The 22,964-nt window shown below is 43.8% G+C and overlaps 2 protein-coding genes across 4 annotated transcripts; both read right to left on the reverse strand.

The window, feature by feature from the left end:
- Positions 1-807: 807 nt before the first annotated feature.
- On the reverse strand, positions 808-7,644 carry LOC121186594 (dysbindin-A-like). The gene is made up of 10 exons (XM_041045370.1): positions 7,479-7,644; positions 5,739-5,792; positions 5,444-5,494; positions 5,292-5,352; positions 4,910-5,042; positions 4,433-4,565; positions 3,444-3,466; positions 3,209-3,355; positions 1,799-1,927; positions 808-1,670 (listed from the first exon to the last, which is right to left on the reverse strand). The coding sequence occupies exons 1-10, from the start codon at positions 7,532-7,534 to the stop codon at positions 1,420-1,422; spliced, it is 1,038 nt and encodes a 345-aa protein (XP_040901304.1). The 5' UTR covers positions 7,535-7,644; the 3' UTR covers positions 808-1,419.
- Positions 7,645-9,123: 1,479 nt separating this feature from the next.
- On the reverse strand, positions 9,124-22,881 carry LOC121186623. Of its 3 annotated transcripts, XM_041045406.1 has the most exons (10): positions 22,647-22,858; positions 21,594-21,745; positions 19,055-19,775; positions 18,793-18,931; positions 18,397-18,569; positions 16,418-16,567; positions 16,129-16,319; positions 13,621-14,641; positions 11,049-11,103; positions 9,124-9,451 (listed from the first exon to the last, which is right to left on the reverse strand). In XM_041045406.1, exons 2-10 carry the CDS (start codon positions 21,636-21,638, stop codon positions 9,445-9,447), a joined length of 2,502 nt encoding a protein of 833 aa, XP_040901340.1. In that variant the 5' UTR covers positions 21,639-21,745; positions 22,647-22,858; the 3' UTR covers positions 9,124-9,444. The 3 variants fall into 3 exon arrangements, with proteins under 3 accessions (XP_040901340.1, XP_040901339.1, XP_040901338.1); XM_041045405.1 differs by having other exon boundaries at positions 9,124-14,641; positions 22,788-22,881; XM_041045404.1 differs by having other exon boundaries at positions 9,124-14,641.
- Between the last annotated feature and the right edge of the window lie 83 nt (positions 22,882-22,964).

Genomic DNA, 22,964 nt, shown 5'->3' on the forward strand with positions numbered 1-22,964 from the left:
GAGTCTGCTTTCATTTGCAGGTTTGGGAGCTAAACCATGGAGCAAAGCTCTTTTGTTTAATTACACTCACTTTTAAGACATTTTTTAAGACATTGTTTGCTTAATGGTGTGTAGTCCAATAATATGAGTTCAAATTAAACAGTGATCTGATAGAAGAGGATTCTGTGGGAAGATTGTTAAATGTTCAATCCCGATGCCATATGACAGAACAAGGTCAAGGGTGTGGTTAAGTCAATGAGTGGGTTTATTTACACTTTAAGCCAATTGAGTCTAATAATGAGATGAACACAGAGCTAAGGCTGTCATTGTTAACATCCACTTGAATACTGAAATCACCTACAATAATGACTTTATCTGAACGGAGAACTAAACTTAGTTCAAAATCAGAGAATTCAGACAGAACAAGGCTTTCAACTGAGTTAGAAGTGAGTTTAGGTTTAGGGCCGATAAAGAGACCAGAGTTAAAAATGGCTGCCACTCCACCTCCTCGGCCAGAGCCTCGAGGAATGTGAGCATCCAAGTGACTCAGAATAAAATCATTTAATACAGATTTGGATGACAGAGATCTAATGTTCAGTTCTCCAGTTTTATTTTGGCAGTGGTGGTCTTCATTTTTATTAGGTTTTTATGACTAACTACTCTTCTGTTTACATTTAATAAATTTAAGTGGCTGTTGGTCAAACAGTCTCTAGGGGGTTTTAGGTTCATACATACATCTGTATGTGGTTATTGGATATGTGCATTATACTGCTGTGCTACGACAGCCTCCACTAAACCCAACGAGACACAGACATATGATAACACAGACAGGCTGATCCTGTTTATTTCATTGGGTGAGGAAAGGGATAGGAAAACAGACTCGTTTCTCTGATTGTCAGACAAATACTTTGTGCTGATATGTTTAAAGAAAAGTTAAAGGAAAACTCTGACGCTATACTATATTTTTCTTATTGTCAACAAATTCAATGAAAAGACCCAAGAAGCCAACATCAGCCCTGTGTGGGGTAAATTTTTACATAACCATCGCCGTGGTAACTTCCTTCACACAGAATTTATTACACATAGATTTGCTACTGTAGCTTGTGAATGTCATGGTGCTATACAGACAGATTTTTAGGCCTTAGACAACTAAAATAACCTGCTGACACTGTAACAACTGTCATATTTCCTCACATCACAAATATCTCTACCATATGAAAACTAAGCATTTGTGTTGAAGGCATGTCATCATCTTCAAATCTGAAAACGGGGCCGTTTTCGGTCTCAGTCTTCAAAAGGAAGGAAGCACTTAAGTGTTGGTTCCTGTTGGCAGGAGACAAAAAAAGCTGTGTCAGGTCAAAGCAGAGGACACCACAGGGTGTTTCTGAGGGGTAACAGTAGTGCGTCTTCCAGTTGTAAAGAGAGTCAAGGGCCCAGTTGCTAAGAGGGCAGGTCCCCTGCAGAGTCACTGTCATCAGAGCCCTTTACTGTGCCAACATCCTGCAGGCCAACCAGTGACATATCCAGCTGAACGTCCTCCTCGTCTGACTGCACCAGAGGTTCATCACTCTCCCCACTGGCCACTTCCTCTTCCCATACAGCGTCCTGGTTGGATGATTGGTTGTTTGTGGGAGTGGCTTGGTTCATTTGGCTTCTCGAAGATTCAGAAGAGCAGGACTCGAGGTCTGGACCTATTAGAGAAGACAACTCTGATTTCAGTAAAGCTTCTCTGTCAGTGGATGAGCATCACCTGGAGACCTGGAGATAGTTCAGCACATCACATCACATCACTCGGACTATGCACTGACTGGACACTTACCTGAGGTCAGTGAGGATCCAGTACTGATGTCATCACCAGTGGAGTTCAGGAAGTCATCCAAAGCCTCCTGGTCTGATATGTTAGTTACTGTCATCTGATCCAGAGCACACACATCAGCTCCTGCTGGCTCTACAAACACACAAAGTGCACACTGACAAACCACAGGTTTGTAGATAGGTGTGTCCTCTTCTGAAAGAATGCCAACATGCAGTACACTTAACCATATTAGATGCCCACTTTATTAAGGCTGCTTTGGAGGAGTTTAAAAGCTAAACACATACAAACACTCTATCTCTTCATATGTGTGTGTGCATGGTTCTGTTTTTACATTTATAATTCACGTTTCATTGACATGTGGACTGCAACAAATCTGCTGTAATCTAGTTCTGTTCTTTCACTGGATTTATAATAAAGTTGTGATGATAATAAGAGGAAGAATATAGCTTGTTAGCTTCAGTTCCACACTTTCTTTTTCTACTTCTGCTTTAACATGTCACACTGAGCTCACTCGTGTGTATGCCCCTCTCCTGTGGAACCAACTGCCAAACCTAAACCTATAGTTAGTCACAATTATCTCTATAGACACTGTTACAGTTAAGGATATAGCCCTTAGTAGGGCTGGCTCAGACAACTGAACCATCCCTTAGTTATGCTGCTATAAGCCTAGGCTGCTGGGGGACATCCCATGATCCTCTGCACACCTCTTCTCTTCTCTCTTTCTCTCCTCAGACCCACTCTCACATTTATTAGCCTTTATTACATGTCATTAACTCTGTGTCCTCTCTGTCCCGTAGTCCTGTGTTTGTTTCTCTCTGGTCTCTCTTTCTCTGTACCTTTCTGCAGGTACCTCTGGCTCCGGAGCTGCATGTTCTCTGTCTGTGGTCCTGGCTCCACCCACCTGCTGCTGTTTATTGTTCATTTTGGATTAATAATTAATATATGCCAACTGTAATGTAAGTACAAAGTTTGTACTTATAAGATCTCAAACCCATTTGGTGGTTCCTGTAATCTTACTGCCTTCATCTGATTGACATTTGATTTGATTGAAGAGACCTGGATGTGCTGGGCTCACACCTGATCTGTGGGAACTGGGACTTAAGTACAAGACACATGAACTGGAACGATCAGAATTCACCTGATTTGTTTTGTTTTCCCAAACATAATATAATACAGGATACAATAAGCAAAAACTGTATTTGTTTTCTTACAAATTAACAAAGCTTTTACTTGAGTACAGTTTTTGACTCTGCCCGTCTCTGACTGACACACAGGACTGTGAAGGAATGAAAATGGTCAGCATATCCCTGTAACTTTAACTTACCTTATAAATATCTATTTCTACTAATGATGTTGCTAGCTAATAATTACAGCAAGTAAGTAAAGCACATGCCACACATCACAGTGACTGACCTCTATGCTGCAGGTATCCCGTGGACAGGTATTGCTCCATGTCTTGGTTAAAGGCTTCTTCATAGACTTTCTGTCGTTCTCTCAGTTTGTGCTGCATGGTCTGCTCCAGCTCTGCCACCTTCTGAGCATGCTCAGAACTCAGCTCCGCTACACAAAGGAAGAAACATCACTTCATCTCTACGGTCATTCACACCATACAGTTAACAGCAGTATTAGGACTTTAGCAGCAGCTCACCTTCCAGTGCCTCCAACTCCTTCCTGTTACAAGACAAACATCATCAGACACGTTAGCATGATGTCGTTCGAAACAAAAAACTGTCAAATACTGTTGGAGTGGGTGGTTACACTGTGGATAGATAATGGTAATAAAAGAGAAAGAAACAAAAGGGATCCAGGTGTGTGTGTGTGGGGGGGGGGGGGGGGGTCATACAACTAATTCAAGTGCTTCTGGCCAACATTCAAACAGGGGGTGGGGGATGACTTCTGTCACATGCTCATGGGAACATTTGGGATCATTGTGTTACCGAGTTGTTTCAGAATCAGAATCAACTTAGTTGATTGTGAACTGTGTGGTCATTTTGTAGGATGTAGTTTGAGGTGCTGATGAACCGTATTAGTCATTATATCATTGTATGATGCTGAAGAAATGATCCACAGTCAATCAAGAGAAATAAACAGTTAATTTTCCTCATCACTGTGATGTGTGTACATCAACTTTGTTTATATAAAAGCAAATTCCACCTCCCATCATTTTTCCTGATTGCCCCTTTATGTGTCCAGGCTGGACTCACTGAGTCAGGTGTCAGTGGAGCAGACTGTAAAGGCAGAGTCTGTCCTACTGATCTGATGAGCATCAGTTCACCAGTTGTGTTGTAGAGTGAAGTATCTGCTGTATTATCTGACAGTAAAATGCAGTAAGTACAGTTTTGCCTGATGTTTTAAAGGCAGCCTTCGTGATATGTCCCACACAAAATTCCATTTTTATAATCCTGCTGTCATTACACTGTTTTACACTGCATGACAAAAGAGGCTGTTTGGTTTTTTTTTGTTTTTTAAACAGCATACATAAGAACGGGGCTGGGTATTCTATTTTTTTCAAAATCATCACTATGGCAATAAAGATATGAAAACAGTGTGAAACCACTAAATATGACCTGAATAAGAACATGTACGAAGGCTGACATTAGTGGCATTAGTGAATAATAAGTGCTATGCATCCCGTACCTCTTCTTCTTCTTATATGCTTCCAGTTGGTTGATATGATGTTGTTTGACTGTCTGTTGTTCACACTGACAACACAGAGTCTCCAGATGTATCAGTCTGCTCTCCATCTCCTCAAAGTCACCTTCCAAATGAGCTAGAGACAGAGACACACACATATTAAACATGGCTTTCCACCTATTATCTTCATATTAAGTGTAATGGTTCCTCCCAAAACTATGCACAAAACACAGTATATATGATTAGAGATATGATTATGACTTTAAAAAGGCACATTGTACTGTGTGAAACATGGCATGATGCCACCTCTGACTGTGACTGTGTGGTATTTGTGTGCTGTGTGTCTGTATGTGAGGCTGCTTCTTTGTCTCAGTCCATCCCTGAGTGTGAAGAATGAACAAAACTATACAGACAGTACTGAGGTCCACTGCTGCTGGTGTTGACTGGTGCCATTAGAGAGAAATGAAACAGGCTCCATACCTATGTTAGCAGTGATGGCATCAAGCTCACTGATGAAGGTCGGCAAGCTTTGCAGCTGTTCCTGTAACTGTGTCAGAGCCGTTCTTCTTCTCTCCCAGTGTGCAGAGAGCATCACTATGTCCCCGTCTACCGCCTAACACACACACACACACACACACACACACACACAAAACAGAGAGAGAGAGAGAGAGAGAGAGAGAGAGAGAGTGTGAGTCACTGCTTCAAAATAACTAGCTTTCAACCATCCAGCTCCAGTTTTCTGAGAGCTGATATTTAAGCATCCATTAACAAAAACCCACCCCAGACTAATGTCTACAGCAAATCATTAATGCTGTCACTGATAGCATCTAACAGTGCAGAACAGAGAAGTAGTTGATCCTACCTCTGCAGCCTGTGCACAGTCTTTAGTTCTTTTGTGGAGCAGAAACCAGTTCTCCTCATACCTACAGAAACAAATTGTATATACGTGAATACACGCTTTATACACATGCAAGCTGTTTGGAAATTGACTGACGTGTTTGTGTGTGCAGAGACCTGCTGAGGATTTCCAGTCCGGCACTGAAATGAGGAAGGGTTTCTTCAAACCTGAACAACAACAAACAGGAGAATCACTCAGTGTGGTTTCACTTCTGTACCTTCTGAATAACGTGAGCACTGGTACCGTTCAGTAGGACTCACATGCAAACCATGCAGCAGAGACAATGTCAGAGTGGGACTATGAAACTCTCTCACACAGATGTTTTGTTTTGAGTGTTAGCAGAGCACTGACAGAATGTTTCACCTTCATGTGACAATCAACACACACACACACACACAGTTTTCTGCTAACCTGGGTCTCCTCTTTATTTTGGTGTCTCTTGATTTGTCTCCAAGGGACTTTAAGCTGGAGAGAGGGAAGGAGAGGGGGAGGGAGAGAGAGGGAGATGATGTTGATTAGAAACAATGTTTTTGAAACTTTCATGCCAATAAAGCACCTTTGCATATGAATTTGAGAGAAAAGCTGTCAGTGAATGTAGAATAAGTTCAGATATGCAGGCCACCAAGTTAAAACAACAACGCATAGAAAAATGGACTGCATTTATAAATCACTTCTACTAAATGTGCTTTATAATATGCCTCTCACTCAACGGCACACACGCAGAGGGCATTGCGCTTCCATGCGAGACCCTGGTCGAACCATAATGTTTCTGCACACAGTGTTTTGACGGATGAAAAACATTGCAAACAGCAGGACACACCACAGTGTTTCATCAGCAGGTTGACGTATGAACATCTGGAGCAGCTGAATTGAGCTGTAGTTGAATACAGGCAGACAGAATGTGCCTGTGACGCAACGCACATGTTTCAGGTGAATATAGTTAAACATACAAATAATATGGAGCAGCTTCTAGCTAAAGGGCCACTTCCACCCGAGCTCTGGACCAGTACTTGATAGAAGGGTTAGAATTCACACTGTGTCAGCAGTGTGAATTCTAATGGGTGGAACCCACACTGCTGACACAGAAACAGGAAAATGTTTTTTTTTTTTTTTTTTTAGATGTCATCTGTCCTGACTGACAGAACGCATATGGACTTAACGACAGGCTCATGTATTCACTGTCCTCCGTTCAAATGGTGATCATACATTGATGATGATGATGCTTTACTGACAGACAAGTCTAAAATGTTTCTTTAATCACAGCACCTTCATTTGTAACCTCACAAAGAATACAGAAACTAGATGTGCCTTTCCTGTAGAAAATTCAGAGGGACTGTTGAAAGCAGATTGCTTGCTGCTGCTGCTGCACTTGAATTCTTATAATGTCCATTTCTATTTTTACTCTACTGTTAGGAGAGCAATCCTCACATTCCTCTTCTACATCTCAAACATTCAGATTCCTCTAAAACTTTCTCTCTGCTCTGAAATCCCGCCTACTTCGGCAAACTTTCAGCTAGCTGCCTCATTTAAGCTTTAAACGGGTCACAAGACTTTCAGCTGTTCAACTTCAGTTCAGCTCTTTGATGTCTTACAGCGCAAAGCTCCTCATACAATACCGGACCAGTACTTTCCAGCATTATTTTCTTGTATATTTATGTCCCTTGCTGTAACTACGGTATTTGCAGATATTGTCGTACTGAAGAAAGTTTGTTGAAAAAAAAAAAGCTCATCACATGATCGTCAGCTGAATGCAATCAATAAGAACTGCCCAGACAAAGCATGTTACGACGGAGACAAATCAACTCTGCGCAGTTCAGCTGAACATTACTTTAACGACAAACGTTCACTGACGACTTGTTTAAGTTTAGGGAGAGTACAGGACGAGGTGACGGCTGTCCACAGGACTACAGCAGAGTGAGGGCTGGGGTTATAGCTTTAGTACCTGTAACTGATCAGAGCTCAGCAGTTATGGATCGTTAAGTCTACATGTTGTGCTACATGACAGAATCGAACGCACACAGCTAAGCTAATCATAGCAGCTAATCATAGCAGCTAATCAGAGAAGCTAATCAGAGAAGCTAGTGTATGTGATGTGCCACAGCTCTTCATTGCTAGCTAAAGCAGCGGTATCATGTCAGAAAGAGGACTAACCCGGTTGTGAAATCCTGTTGGACCATGTGAAGTCTTTCTCTGAAGTTTTCAAACATGGTTCCTCTCTATGTCGAGCCTCTGCTCTGGTCTGTTTCATTTAAAACACCAGTTTTAAATGACTGTCAACAGTGGAGTGAGAGACACTGCTGTGGGCTGTTTGCTCTGTTCCTACTGGTCCCTGCCTCAAAGTGGTGGAAGATTTTTTTTTGCCCTGAACTTTGACTCCCAGGCTGCTCCTCCATCCCCTCCGAGTCTGAGGGTCCGGATGACTCTGACAGTTTCTATAACACACTATAGAGGATATAGAGTGGGGTTATGTTAGCTGCAGCGAAAAGTGCGGATTTTTACACGGCCCGAGAAAGTCTGCCTGAGAAGAATAACTCAGGGTAAAAAAATACTCCGGACTCCTCTTCTACTGTAGTAGCTCAGACAGAAATGTGTGCTCTACTATGCACTACCGCCCTCTTCTGGCTCTGTCGATGTGTCAGAAAACTGGCTTCATTTTGTTAAAACCTTTGTCACACTTTTCATTTCATTTCTTTTTTTTTTTTTTTTTTTTTGCTGTTGTCAGTTTTTATTTGTTTGTGTATTTGGGGGACAGGGTGGTTGGGGAAATGGGCCACTAGTGTTGTTGTCCACAGTGAAGCTAGACCAAAAAAACTTCATTTTAAAGAAAGACTTTAAAGGAGGTTTCATTTAAAGAATGTTTAGTTTGAAAAAAAAAAAAAACAGCTGGTTCAGCTAGTCTAGTTTCTCTGCATGCCTTGCACGGTTTCTTGTGATTGATGGATTTTGATTTTAGATGGGTCAGACCTAGTTCTCTCATTGACAGGTATGTGACATACTGAAGGAGATGTTTGTAAAGCGTTAGGGTTGGGGTGAGCCTCCAGAACAGGTGTGTGGCAGTCCACCGCTCCTCTGGAACATTTTTATTCATTTGGTGTTTTGATGATGGCACTGTCTTAACAGGTGACACCAAAATCCTCCATAGGTCCTAGGAAGACCATAGCATATGATTTGCATCATTTTCATAATTCTGCAGCCATCAGGCTTTTTCTTTGTCTGTACTGCAGTGTACTGACACACCGGCATCACGGTCAGGCAGAGAGGGAAAAGATGGCGTTACAGGACCACGCCAGATCAACATGTCTGACTCAGCCCTGACTCAAAAGGCAGCCCGGAATGTTTTCTGTGATGGATTTACACAACTCAAACAAGGTTCAAGAGCCTGCTAATGTGATGATACTGTACAACAGGGGTCTTCAACATTTTTCAGGCCAAGGGCCCCGAAACTGATGGAGAGATGGAGCCTGTTGAAGACCTCTGCTGTACAAAAATGAATGAAAACAAGATTTTTTTAAAAAATCTAAATCAAAATAGCAAGATTTTCAGAATTGTAAAATTACACTGTGTGATTTGTAGAAAAGAGGGAAAAAACACTGATCATTCTATAACATTCAAGCTACTAAAAGGGAAACAAAAGGGGGATAACAATGTTAAGGTTAGGTTAGTTAGGTTTGGATTAGCATTTTCAGGAGGGCATTTTCTTTGCTCAGCACTTCGTGCAAAGTGTGGAAATAGCCTCAGTTTAAATGAGGTAAATGCACCTGGCAGATAAATATGCAAAGTGATTTTTATTGCAAATTCTCATTCAACTCATTCACATTTATACAGACTTTTTACAGGTACCTTAGAAGTGGCAGCACAAATATTTAAGTGTCATCATGTTCGCTAGGGGCTGAAAGAGTTTGCTCATCTTACCAAAAAGCCATGAATACATAATGACACAGAGATATAACAACAACTTCCATAACACTTTAAAGTTGTATTAACTAGCACAAGATAACACATAAATTCATAGTCAGGAATAAAGGCTTGAATTCATTTATGTTACGTCTCTCTCAGCTGGAGAACTCCACGGCTGTTTAGAAAACGACGAAAACCTGGAGACTTTGTTTACATGAAGTCAGTATCTGCAAGAAACACAAATATATGGCATGTGTTTGCACTTCAATATTATCAAGACAGTAAATGAACAAAGCGAGGTGCTCCATAAAGTGGTACTCCACCTCTTACTGTAAACACACCTTCATGTTTTTCACATTAACCGGAAACCAGTGACTGATTAAAAACCAGCAGCACATCGTAAGCTGCACCACAGTGTACATCCACTCAACAAGTCCATTTAACCAACACATGCACTAAAGTAAGAAATGTGTTAAAATAAGTGTAAAAAAAAAAAAAATTGGTGAAGCTCATTTTTACGTGTAGCTCCACCCACACAAGATGTAAGGATACATAATGAAACATCCCCTTGTTGGAATATGTGAGAGAGAATTAGTGATCACAAGTGGTATACAGTGTAAATCCTGAATCGGGAAGACAGACTGTCTGCACTGATTTCCCTGTTCATAGTTTATAGGTTACACCTTGAAAGCCGGCTCTATCATTTATGATCAATGGGGCGTTGACAGATGGTACTTTGCATAGCAGAAAGCATTAAACATCTGAAATGGGAGAGATGGGAAAACTTCTTCAAAACACCAGTCAGGAGGAAACTGCAGATACTGAACAACACGTTTGTTCAGTTTGAAAAGGAAGCATTTGCCATGTTAACATTTGGTGGTTTCACGTCATAAGAACTGCAGTAAAAAAAAAAGAGCTTTATGCTTTGTGGAAGACCACCACGATGGGTCAGTGGAAGAGCTTTCATCTATTCATAAAGCATAAATACCACGTAACGTGTTTCCTCTATAATAGTATATGTTTTATTATAGTTCCACAGCTGAGGTGGGTCATCATGATATGAAACTGACTCATGCCTTTATTCAGAACTTAGTTTAACATGTGTCGGCCATAAATGAACACACTGACCGGTGATAAAATATGTCAAACAGAAAGAAGGATGGACAAAGTATAAATAACTCATTTACAAACGCATTTGTCACTCACTCATTTAAAGCCCCTGTGTGTGGAAATATGGGATTACAGCAGCTTCAGAATGATTGTGTTGATGTTTGATAAAGAGCAGAGAAAAGGCAGCAGTGTCCTCTGCTGTCTCCCACTGTGGGTTTTTAAAAAACTCATACACATTGGGGTGTTTACTGGGAGCAAATGTGCAACATGAATTCATGTGCTGACTCATTTTATTTAATACAGTCATACAGTTTTACCACTCTTCTACTCAAATTCCCCAAAATAAGCTTATGAGCAAGCTAATAGCACCTGACCCTATAACCCTGTGATCCTAATACCTTTTGACATTTCAGGAAAATCCACAATATCTAGGGCTATTTTATCCTATGATGGCCATGTTAACAGTGAAGGTCAAACCATAATTGTTGATTTATATGCCTCATTCAGTTGCCTCATAAAACACATAATATGCTTCTATATCTACAAATGTATCAATCCACACAGACTCAGAAATAAGCATGTCACATGTCAGTAAGTGGCACCCAGCGTACACCTCCACCTCCACCAAGACGAAAAATGTCTGATCTCACAATGTTAAAGAAAATGATTTTTTTTTTTTTAATTCAGGATCTGCCCCTTTAACTGGATTCTCACCCAAATGTACTGGGTTCATCCCTGGCCCAGGCCCCATCCCTCCACCGTGATCCTGCTGACAAACAAACAGACAGACATGGGTGAAAACATAACCTCCTTGGTGGAGGTAATGAGCAGTGAACAGTTTTATACTTGTATGTTTCACATGTAACCTTCTTGAAAACCATTTCTGTCCGTTACAGAGACCAGACTGGGAGGTCCCCCTGACATTACATAGGCTGGTGAAGACAGTTGGGCTGGTGACTGTGCAGCTGGTTTTACACAGCTGGTTCTGGTGGCTGTGGATAGGACGGGCAGAGGTGTCCATCGATGTGCTGCATCGACAGGTTCACTTTTTTTTTTTTCAGCCTCAAAACAGTACTCATACGCCCATGAACGCTGACACAGGGTTTGCTTGCTGTAATCATTCCTCCTGTTCACACTGGTTATTAATAAAAGGATCTTTCTTCATCTCAATTACATAAACATCTTGCCTCTTTGTTGAGTACGAGAATACATTCCAACGTTTACATGAAGTTAAAATGAGGCGTCAGCAGTCACATACACAGAGTTAGACACAGGTATTTTGCACAGAAGCGGGGATTTTGTCCTCCATCACTTACACTGAAACTGGATGATGACAGTATGAATGAGAGGAATGATTACTCCAAGTAAAACCTGTTTCATTGCCCATATGTACCGATCAGGCATAACATTATGATTAATAATGATACACTGATTATCTCTTTGTCATGGCAACCTGTCAGTGGGTGGGACATATTATGCAGCAGGTGAACATTTTGTCCTCAAAGTTGATGTTAGAAGCAGGAAAAATGGGCAAGAGTAAGGATTTGAGCGAGTTTGACAAGGGCCAAATTGTGATGGGTTAGAGGACTGGGTCAGAGCATCTCCAAAACTGCAGCTCTTACGGGGTGTTCCCGGTCTGCAGTGGTCAGTATTTATCAAAAGTGGTCCAAAGAAGAGACAATGGTGAACCGGTGACAGGGTCATGGGCAGCCAAGGCTCACTGACGCAGGTGGGGAGAGAAGGCTGGCCCATGTGGTCCGATCCAACAGACGAGCTACTGTTGCTCAAAAATGCTGAATAAGTTAATGCTGGTTCTGATAGAGAGGTGTCAGAATACACAGTGCATCGCAGTTTGTTGTGTATGGGGCTGCACAGCTGCAGACCAGTCAGGGTGCCCACGCTGACCCCCTGTGATCCGCCAAAAGCGCCAGCAATGGGCACATGAGCATCAGAACTGGACCATGGAGCAATGGAAGAAGGTGGGCTGGGGGCCTGACGAATCACCTTTTCTTTTACATCACGTGGATGGCTGGGTGCGTGTGCAACGCTTACCTGGGGAACACATGGCACCAGTATGCACTGTGGGAAGAGGGCAAGCCGATGGAGGCAGCGTGATGCTTTGGGCAATGTTCTGCTGGGAAACCTTGGGTCCTGCCATCCATGTGGCTGTTACTTTGACACATACCACCTACCTAAGCATTGTTGCCCCACCTCGCAACTTACAGGTCTTAAAGGATCTGCTGCTAACATCTTGGTGCCAGATACCACAGCACACCTTCAGGGGTCTAGTGGAGTCCATGCCTCGAAGAGTCATTGCTGTTTTGGCAGCAAAAGGGGGACCAACACAATATTAGGCAGGTGGTCATAATGTTATGCCTGATTGGTTTAAGTGTTTGACTATTGTTTTAAGACCAACTTGAAAAACATATGAACCTATCCTTAAATTCTGGACTTCAATGTTACTGATCTGGACGACTGATGATTCCTGTTTGAATTAAATGGTTGTAGGTAGGTTGACTGTAAGGACTGTATTTCAACCTGACTGCCAAAGACCTGCCAAAAAGCACCAGGGCAAAGGCATAAAGCTGTATGCATGACAACAGCCTCCTCTAGGTGAGCTACTGAAAACTGTTCAGACTGACTCAGGTTAACGTATGTGCTTTGATAAAACCATTGCCTTTTCCTGTGAATATCACAATACAAAAATATCAAGCTACTATCTGAGAAACAGCCGGGTAGCATCAGAAATCAGTGAGCTTTCCCTGTACAGTCCACTATACAACATGTCTGTTTCTTCCTCTTATTTATTTTACTTTATTGATTTTACTTATATAATATTAACATCATCCCACAATCACTGAAAGATGTAGAGAACAAGCCATATTCACGACATCACTATCCAACCAGCCAACAACTATCATCATGTGTAGCCTATGATCAACAGCATCCAATGCTGTTTTAAATATTTTCTAGCTGTTCCCAACATGAATTCTTTATATAGTGAACGGTGAATCTGTGAATGTTTTCAGATGTAGCTTAGGTGTTAATTAGCGCTTCAAAAGGATTCTAGGGCTGGTCCTGGTCTTAATGGCTGAGGTAGTAGACTTGGTCTGGGTAAGGCCCTTTGCAGAGCCCTTGGAAGTGCTAGAAAAGCTACTGACAGGTGCACTGTCCTTAGTCGAGTCCTCTGTGGTACCATTGGAAGAGTCTTTTGCAGCACCTTTGGAATTATGGTTAGAGTAACTGCTGGCTGGTGAAGTACACTTGGAAATGTCCTTGCTAGTACCTTTGTCAGTTCCCTTAGCAGTGTGCTTGGCAGAGTAACTGCTTGGTGGATCAGTGTGTAGACATGTAGATGTCACTGAGTCGATAGCAGCTTTAGTTACAGTAGTCCTCGCGGTAGCAGCCCTGGCGACGGTCCTAGAATCAGCAGTCCTGGTAACTGGCGTCGGGGTTGCGGGTGAAGTGGGCTGATTTCTCTGGAGCCTTTTCTCTCTCACGTGTCTGCACATGACCTCGCTGACAGGGCTGAGGTCATGGTGTGTGATGACGCTGGTAAAGTCGACCTTTTCTTGAGAGGGCTCTAGACTACCATCATTTACCTTGTCCTGTAGGTCTTCACAAGTACAAGTGCCCCCCTCAAGTCTCACCTCTCCAACAGGGCCGCATCTGTCTTGTGTAAGTTCTTCAGCATGGCTAGCAGTGGTTTTACTCATATGGCTCACATTCTCCTCTCTAATATCTTTATCACTGTTGACCTCTTTCTGTAGGATCTCACTGATATGGCAGCGACCCTCCAGTGAGACATCATCATTGTTGTACTGCAGTGTTCTGCACTTCTTTGATGAGCTGTTGTCCAAAGGAACCCGATTCAGAGGGGCAGGGCTGGTATCCGGTGGGAGGCCTCTCCTCCTTCTGGACAACCTCAGGCTTCCAGAGTTCTCACTCACATGTCTGATGACTGAGCCATTAGTCAATGGTATTTGAGCTGGAGTCCTGCTTGAATTTCTTCCTGAGTTCTTGAGACTACTGAAGGTCTTGGGGTTGCTATAGTAGTTGGAGACTGTTTGGTGTTGGAGAGGAAGGTGCTGTTTGGAAGGCAGCTGGTGGTTGCTGTGCCGGGAGAGGTGTTTGTTGTTGGTTTCCTGGCGTCTGCTTTGGGGGTGGCCTCTTGGTTTACACGTATTGCTAGGCCTTGTGCAGGGCCTGGGGGATCGTCTGCTGCCAACCTCTGCCCTTGACTTTAAGGGAGGGACTGACCTGACACAAGAGGTTCTTTGTTGAGCGAGTCCAGTCACCATGGCAACCTGCAACAGAAACAGATCATGACGGCTGGTATTAAAGCATGGTGATGATCACATTAGCAGGAAACAGTTATGAGCGTAGTTCTGTAAATGGAAGACCCATCGATAACCTTCAGCAGTTAGAGCATATTTAGCTTCTGTAATATGAATGAGTGCAGAGTAAACAGGAATGTGGTGGAAATAATTAGGAGAGAGGTTTGTTCCACTTTAACTGCCAGTGTGCTTCTTCAGAAATACTTGGATGGCTGAATGGCTTGGGAAACCCCTACCCTCACTCTTGCTCAATGCTGGGGGGCCTGTGTCCAACAACCAGTTCTCTTTCTTTCCAAAACCAGCAATCTGACATTCATGTCCATGTCACGATGAGGTCGGCTGTGCAGACGTGAGAAAGGAGCCAGGGTTTGAACTCCTCTCAACCCAAGCCAACTCGGTGCAATGCCATGAATGTCAGAAAATGTGCACCTTATTCACACATCTAATGATATCAGATTATATATATATATATATATATATATATATATATATATATAAGTTCAGCGATGTAATTAATTTATTACCAACTACTCACTACAAATTAACAACAAAGACAACAAGACTAAAACAACAAAAGTGTGTGGCTGTAATGCGGATGGAGAAATTAGACTGGTATGAATAATAGAGGAAACTATTAAATATTGAGAGGAACATTCGCCAGAATTAAGCAGATACCCAGTTATCATTTCCTGAGAGATCAAATCTGATATAGTGCAGCAGCTTGTGTGTGCCTGTGTGAGTCTTTGGAGCCATGTTGTATTGGCTGGATGGAAGTCCAGGCATTAGACTGTGGTACAGCTGAAGCTCAGTAGGTTGGAACAGCATGGACTGATTAGAGAGCAGACTCCAGGAGAGGACTCTGATTCATTAGCTCTTTGCAAAGACAGTCATTCTCAGATTATACTCTAGTTTATCCTGAGCTGCATTTGAATCTCATTCTTCACATTCATCACAGGTAAAAGTGACTCTTCACAGATGGTTGACGTCTTCAGAGTGCAATCAACCAAAAAGACTACAGCAGGGCTCTAAAGGAGTCTTCAGAGAATGTTACAGTCAGTTGCATAATTCATTTTGAAGCGTTGCTGAGTTCAGATTTATAAACTTCACAATAAAAGAGGCTAGATACACTAGATAGATATACTGAAGATACACTGAAGCTTTTCCTGGTGGCTTACATTTCACAGATGATGAAGTGCAGAGGAAATTGGCTAGCTGTCTGTTTTAACAGAAGACTCTGAAGAGCTTAGACCTGACTGGTGTGTCCTGCAAGCAGACACCCAGAGCCTGATCCCAGAGCAAGCAAGGCCACTGTCGCCTTTTTTAGCTTTCACTGCTGATGCTCAAGAATCTTACATTTGTAATCAACAAGATGCACAGCCGCATAATCAATTGTACGAATGTATATCTACGCAAAATTCAGTCTTCACGATACTGATGAAACAACCAGCCCTCCTGACCTGTAGGGAGAGCTGGCGAGGTCTGAGAAGGTGTCTCTCGGCTCCCTCTCTCCTCCTCCTCCTCCTCCGCTGTTCCTCGTCTCTCCCCTCTCTCTCCGCCCTGCTCTGTGCTCGGGCAGTTAGAGGGCAGAAGGAGCTGACTGCTGCAGAGCCTCCAGACCTCCCTCTCAGAGACCGAGAGTCCCGTTGCACTGTAGAACAGTAAGAGAGACACAGATGGATCTTAATGGATAAATAATAGATTCAGCTCCTCTCAGGGGGACACACAGACAGCTCGGTAGATGAGTACCTGTTGTTCTACTGAACACGCTCATGTTCTTCCTGTAAGCTGCAGTCCTGTGATTGGTGGAAAGACAGGAAGTAAGATGCTGAGTGTCAGCTTGCTTCTTCTCTCGTTCACTTGCTAAGAAGGCCATGTTGCTAGGCAACGCTGCTGAACCTGAAGTGAAAAGAAAATACCTTTATTAATTTTGATGTGCGTGTGTGTGTTTTCAGTTGATGGGCCAGCATTATACATGTGAGAAAACACATGGCAGAGTCCAAACTTTACTGTGTGTTCAGTTTGGTGCCTCTGTTTTACTTCACATGTTGTTTTCCAAACAGCACCACTGAATAAATCAGAATCACAATCTGAAAAACTTTAATGATCCCTGCAGAAAAATAAAAGTACAAACACTAATGTGTGAGGTAGAGCCTCCAGGCCTCGTTAACATTAGCATAGAGCAGGTCCAGGTGATGTCACAAACAAACTCTCTGGTATGTAGTATTGACATAGCCCCGGAGCTCACAGTTCAATGTCTGGGCTGGCAGAAAGCTTCCTTCGCTGTACTGTAAACAGGGAGGTTCCATCTGTCGTTAATAAAAGCTGCAAACCCATCACCGCTTTTCCTTCTGCTCTCAGATGGACTCCTGTCCTGTCTGAAAGCCGATGACGGGGCGATGAGATCCAGAGAGATCTTCACTACGCTCACAGAAGTCCCCTCTGATTCCTCAGTATTGGCTGCTAGCTCGTCCATCTCATTGATCTCACGTTGCCCATGATGATAGAGGGGACAAACAGCTCATATCTCCTCTCCTCCATCAGTCCCTGTTGCCTGGACCCAGCTCTCTTCCCTCATCACTTTGTTTCTCTGCTTCATCCTCTGTGTGTCCTCCTGATTTCTGAGGGGATGTCTGTTGTGGTCTTCATGCCGGACCAGAACTCTCTCTATTAGCATGTTTAGAGAGGGAGAGGCTTAATAAGTATGACAGAGAGGGCCCTGTCCATCCAACCGAGTTCAAATGTGGCCTTGGCAGGTTAGGCCTGGATCCCAGGGCCTATGTCACCCAGCCTGCTCAGCAGTATGACAATACTATGACAAACTGTTGGCTATTTAGCTCACCACTATAAAAGCAGCTATGACAGATTCTTCACGTCGTCTACGGTCACACACAGCCTGTGTCTGGCGTTTAGAGCGAGGACAAGCAGAGGCTGCTCTGTCGGACACCTTCCCTCGCACAGACCGTAGCGAACTTCCCCCTCTGAGTCATCCCCCATCCGGCCCATCTGTTTAGTCCAGTACCAAAGTCTCCAAAAGGCCTACATATGGTCCACACAGGATGGAATGGAGCTGCGATTTGTTTCACCTCTCAACAACACTTGACTTTGCTCTTTTAGAACTGAAGTCAGGGAAAGCAGTAGGACAATATATATCGACCATATAACAACATGGAAACCACAAAGAAGTGTGGGACTGCAATGCAGCTCAGTGGGTTGTGTTTTGTTTTTCTTCTTTCGGGGCTGTTGCCTAGAGACGGTAAAAGGCAATAAGGCATAAGGCTCTCACTCGTTTTCATTAAACCAGGTTTGCAGCGAAAAGCGTTTCTCACTGAGCTTTCAAAGGACATCAGACCACACTGATGCTGATCAACAGCTTCACACACTGAGAGAGGATCCAGAGTCAAACCTGAGGAGACACCTCACACACAGCATACACACACACACACACAGACTGAGGTCACCTGACGTTAGGATGATACGGTAAGTAGCTTTCTGTTACTTTCAAAGTAAAACACACTAAAGTTTAAACATGCACGGCTGAATTTCCACACACATTCCACGGTCGGGTCCTGCTGGTTCTGGATGAGTCTGTGACAGTTAAATATTTATGTTTTTATGCAGAGGACTGGATTTGTCTTTGTCTAACATGGACTCAGGAATAAGACAGAATCTAAAAAATAACAGTGCTACTCCCTGTGTGTTAGGCAGCGTCTGAGCATGCAGCTTACCTCTCAGACAGAGGAAAGACAAGAAGTCCTCCGTCTTGGGTCGACGTCTGGTCAGACAGGTGACCACGGCCAGGTTGTGGCAGTGGTTACTCTGAGCTGATGTAATCAACACCGGTGGTCCTGGTGAGCTGGGAGGGGACTGGGCAAACTTCCTCTGTGCTTGCAGCCTTGGTCTGCACACACAGACACACACACACACAGACACACACAGACACACAGACACACACACACACACACACACACACACACACACACACACACACACACAAAGACCTTACTTTTTGGGATGTGATGCTCACATGTGTAAACACATCACCAGGATACTACAAAACCTCACAGGCATGAACATGCAAACGCACATGCACAGAGCACAGAGCACAGACTAAGGCAGCTGACCTCTTGCTGGCAGGGTCATCCTTGTCCCGATGAAAGCTGGCAGGGCGGCGCTGCGGAGGGCGTGTCTGTAAGGGCCAGCTCCAACTCGGACTAGCTGACAGGAGGGACGGACGCCGGCTGAAGCCATTAACCAGGGAGCCTTAAGAGAGCAGGTACAACAAGTTCACATGGAACAATTTCACCACCCTAAGAGATGATGTACACCTACAGTGTCATAGAAGGAGTAGGATCAGAAGAGAGGAGGAGCACTGAGAGTACTGACCGCTGAGGCTCGTGGGAGCGTGTGATCTCAGAGTCCTGGCGGGGGCAGAGGTGCTCAGCGACGTCTGCGTGTTTCCCGATGTGCAGGTGTTTTTCACTGAGTGTTTGTGCGGAGCGTTGTGTGTGTGTTCTTCAGTTTCTGTGTATTTGGAGTTTGGCAGCGTGGCGATGTGTTGCGGTTTATGTGAACGCAGCGTTCTGGTTGATACAGAGTTCCTCGGGAACGTGTGTGTATTCTCTTGCATGTCTGTTTGCTGTGCGCTGTGTGTCATTTTCCCTGTACATATCTTTGACTGTGTTTGCGTGTCCTGTAACGCGTAGGTACATTTGTTTTTTGGTGCGTGTGAGTCCTGAGACAAGTTTGTTTTTTGCCCTTTGTTGGTGTGTTCATGTCGGTGTATGTGTTTTGAAATTGGTATATTATGTGAAGTGTGTGTGTTTTTCTGCGTGTGTGTGTTTGATGATCGGTGTGCGACTCTTTGTTGTGATGCGTGGACGCTCTGTCTCGTGCGTGTGTTTTTCTGTGCGTGCGCGTTGGACAGCGTCTGAGCCTTTCGTGGAGCACGTACGAGCGCGCTCTTCGCTGTGGGCCTGTGCGCGCGCTCGTGTATGTGCGAGTGTTTGTGTGTGGTGCGGTGTGTGTCTCTGAATTCCCTGAGGGAGAGGAAAAGAACTTTGCGGACCAGACGTTCTTCACACCACGGCATCCCGTCACTGATGTCCTGCAGAGCCACAAACACAACATGAAATCCATCAAACTCCAGAAATGATTATACTAAAGGAACATTTTTCTGAAAAGACAAAAAAAAAACAAATACGCCTTCTATTTTTATATTTGAAAGCTCTAACTTGTCCAGTGCAGGTGTCCACTGTCCTCGCAAACCTGTATGTCTCAGTATGTCCAATAACTAAGTGCCTGTGGCGTCGTCCAACAGCCTCTGAACTCCCCTTTGGACCTGCAGCATTTGTCTGATAATCGCAGCCACTTTATGCAGTGGCTGGTTATTGGGGTTAGAGCTGAACTGACACCATCACGTTTCTCCTGATAAACTGACTCCACCATGAAGAGGGATCAGAGTAAGATGCAGCCAGGCGGAGGCTGTGACAGCGGGTTCTCCACCTTCCCTTCAGATGTGACCACTCACCAGACAGAAACACGTCTGACTTTAAAGGTGGTCCAACCTCAGCCTGGTTTATAAAGAGTCAGCTAACATCTAGACATAGACCCTGACCAATATTATCATTCAGAGATTCATTTCAGAGACGCTCATCATTTCAGTGTCACAGGGTCCACAGGTGTATGTGCTGATAAGTCTCAACACTGAAGGTATTTTAGAGACATTGTGCCAGTTACATAGGTTGTCAATGAGAGACTTGAGGACACTAGTAGCAGGGACCTACATCGCTCCACCATTTGCCACATGCACCGAAGGTTTGAATCAGGGACAACTGGACTTGGTTGTAGATACTTGAAAATGTTTGACTTCTCATCCAAGAGACTTCTTTAGATGAAAAGTCCGATTTTTATTCAGGACTAAAACTCTGGCCCTGTTCAGATCTGATATTAACGTGTCTCAGGTGGACAGCTCTAAGTACAGGCACAAATGCAGTAAGGAGACGTTTAAGGTCCAATTACTCAGTCCACATTCAGAGGTGTCCACAGGTGATCAGATCACCTGTTGCTGCTTAAACGACATCATTTGAGCTAAAAATTACACACAAATTCTTGTGTCATACCCATTTATATTATATTTGAGTCTTTTTTCTATTAAATCTTTTCTCTATTTGTTGTTATGTTTATATTGTTTTTGTATACGATATTTAACACTGTGGGCCTATGGAGCACTGTAATTTCTAATCCTGTGTATGACCTGTACATATGGTTTTTGACAATAAAGCTGACTTTGACTTTGACTTCCTCACTGCCTCATTCCGTCTCTGACACTCAGCCATGAATGGGTGCGGACATGCTTTTAATCACCTGGTCGCATTTCAATACTTCCACCTCCCGTTAGACCTGTTCCACTGCTTCCTCTCTGTCAGAGCAGCTGTCATCCTGCACAGCCGTGCAGGTTCATTGTGGACTTCATTCATTATTTTAATGAATGTGATTGATTAATCACATGTAGCCACAGACTAGCACCTGAAACACGGAATCTCAATCATCTATCACTAACAGAAATGGCAACGCTCCTCAGTGTAAACTAATATGTAAGAACAGCTGTACAGTGTGATTATTAGTGTAAACTTTACACTAATAATCACACTGTACAACCTGAGTGGTTCTGCTAAGAAGGATGGGGGAAACTCTGCAGTGTCTAAAACGGATAGAAACCAAACTTCTGTTAAAGATGCATCATCTAAAACCTGACCTGAAAGCTGTAGATATTTGTTTGTGCTTCAATATTAATTTCAACATCAAAGTATTGTTTCTCTTGTTTAGAGTCAAAAACATCATCAGGTGCATCCACTGTGGCTCAATGTTGTAAAAAAGTCAAAGCCTGGGTATTTACCACAGAGAGGAAAGAAATTCCACTTACATATTTCTTCTTGATGATGTTCCGTTTGGGTCGGTCTGTACTCATCTTGCCCAGCAGAGACTGAGGGGCACATGAATTACAGAAGCCTCCTGCTTTGGCCTTTGACTCTCTTGCTGTTTTGTCTACAGGTGTAGAAATTCCACCACTCTGACCTGGAAAAGAGGAGCCAAGAAAGAGAATACAACATATGAAAGAGCTCTGACTATTATTGTCAGATAGTATTGTTTTGTATCAGTAAAGTCAGTAAACTAATGAGAGCTAAACTGTTTTCCTATGGGAAACAGGAATATTGGAAAATGGCTTCAATAAATACAGTGTCTATTTACCAGCATTTCTACTGTGTTAGCAGTGCTTTTGTAATGAGGCATGGACCCACGTTCCTGTCCAGCACCAACCTACTACACCGTCACAAGCTCCTCCACCTCCACAGTGGGAACTGGTCTGTATAACCAGTCTTTGGTCAAGGGCACCAAGATGGAAGCTGATGATGTGGATCAGCAGCAGAACAGTGTTTGCATCTTACTTTACACGTGTATAACAAGCTGTGATGATAAGATAGAAAATGTATCACATGCATCGAAGGTATGTCTGCAGCACGGCTTTCACAGTACAGCGGGGACACAGCTTATAAAGGCGGGAGCAGGTTATTTTCCGTGTTATCCAGCCTTGGTACAGCGCGCTGCTTCAGAAGCCTGTGTGCTGCTAAATGTATATATGAGGTGTCCAACCCGCAGTGTATCAGTCAGGGCGTGAGACAGTGAAGACACGTTAAGCGAAGCTGATGTACAACAATGACCGGATCCGTTCACCTGCAGCAGGACCACCGGCCTACGAGCAGCTCCGCCACGGCCGCTCACAAGCATTTAAATCGGTGTGTGTGTGTGTGTGTGTGTGTGTGTGTCGGTACACGGTGTGACAGTGAGTGTGGGAGGCAGCCTGTATTTCTCTGTGTCCATCATTAGAAAGAGCTGGACACCTCCGCGGACACCTGTGCTCCAATCACATCAGTCCTTACACCCAGCAAACATGAAACAACAATAATCGATCACCCACCTCCAGCGGGGATTACCGGCCTACATCATGAGGACACCGACAGCCTAAGGGACACGGAGCCGCTCACGCTGTCTCTAAACACACCCTCAAATAACGAGTCACCGTGAAACGTCCCACCGGCTCCGGGAAGCCGTTATTCACCTTCCTGAGCCGTTAGGCTCGGTGTACCGCCTGGAGTCGGCACCGGCACGGCTCTTCAGCTCAGGCAGGCTGCACCAACCGCGGTCACGTGAGCAGAGTGCTCTCCGAACCAAGGCCAGCCCCGGTTAGATTTCAGTGCGCGAGTATTGTCTTAACTACGGTCTGTTAGCGATTTCC

This window comes from Toxotes jaculatrix, chromosome 8 (genome assembly GCF_017976425.1).
Source record: "Toxotes jaculatrix isolate fToxJac2 chromosome 8, fToxJac2.pri, whole genome shotgun sequence".
NCBI lineage: Eukaryota > Metazoa > Chordata > Actinopteri > Toxotidae > Toxotes > Toxotes jaculatrix.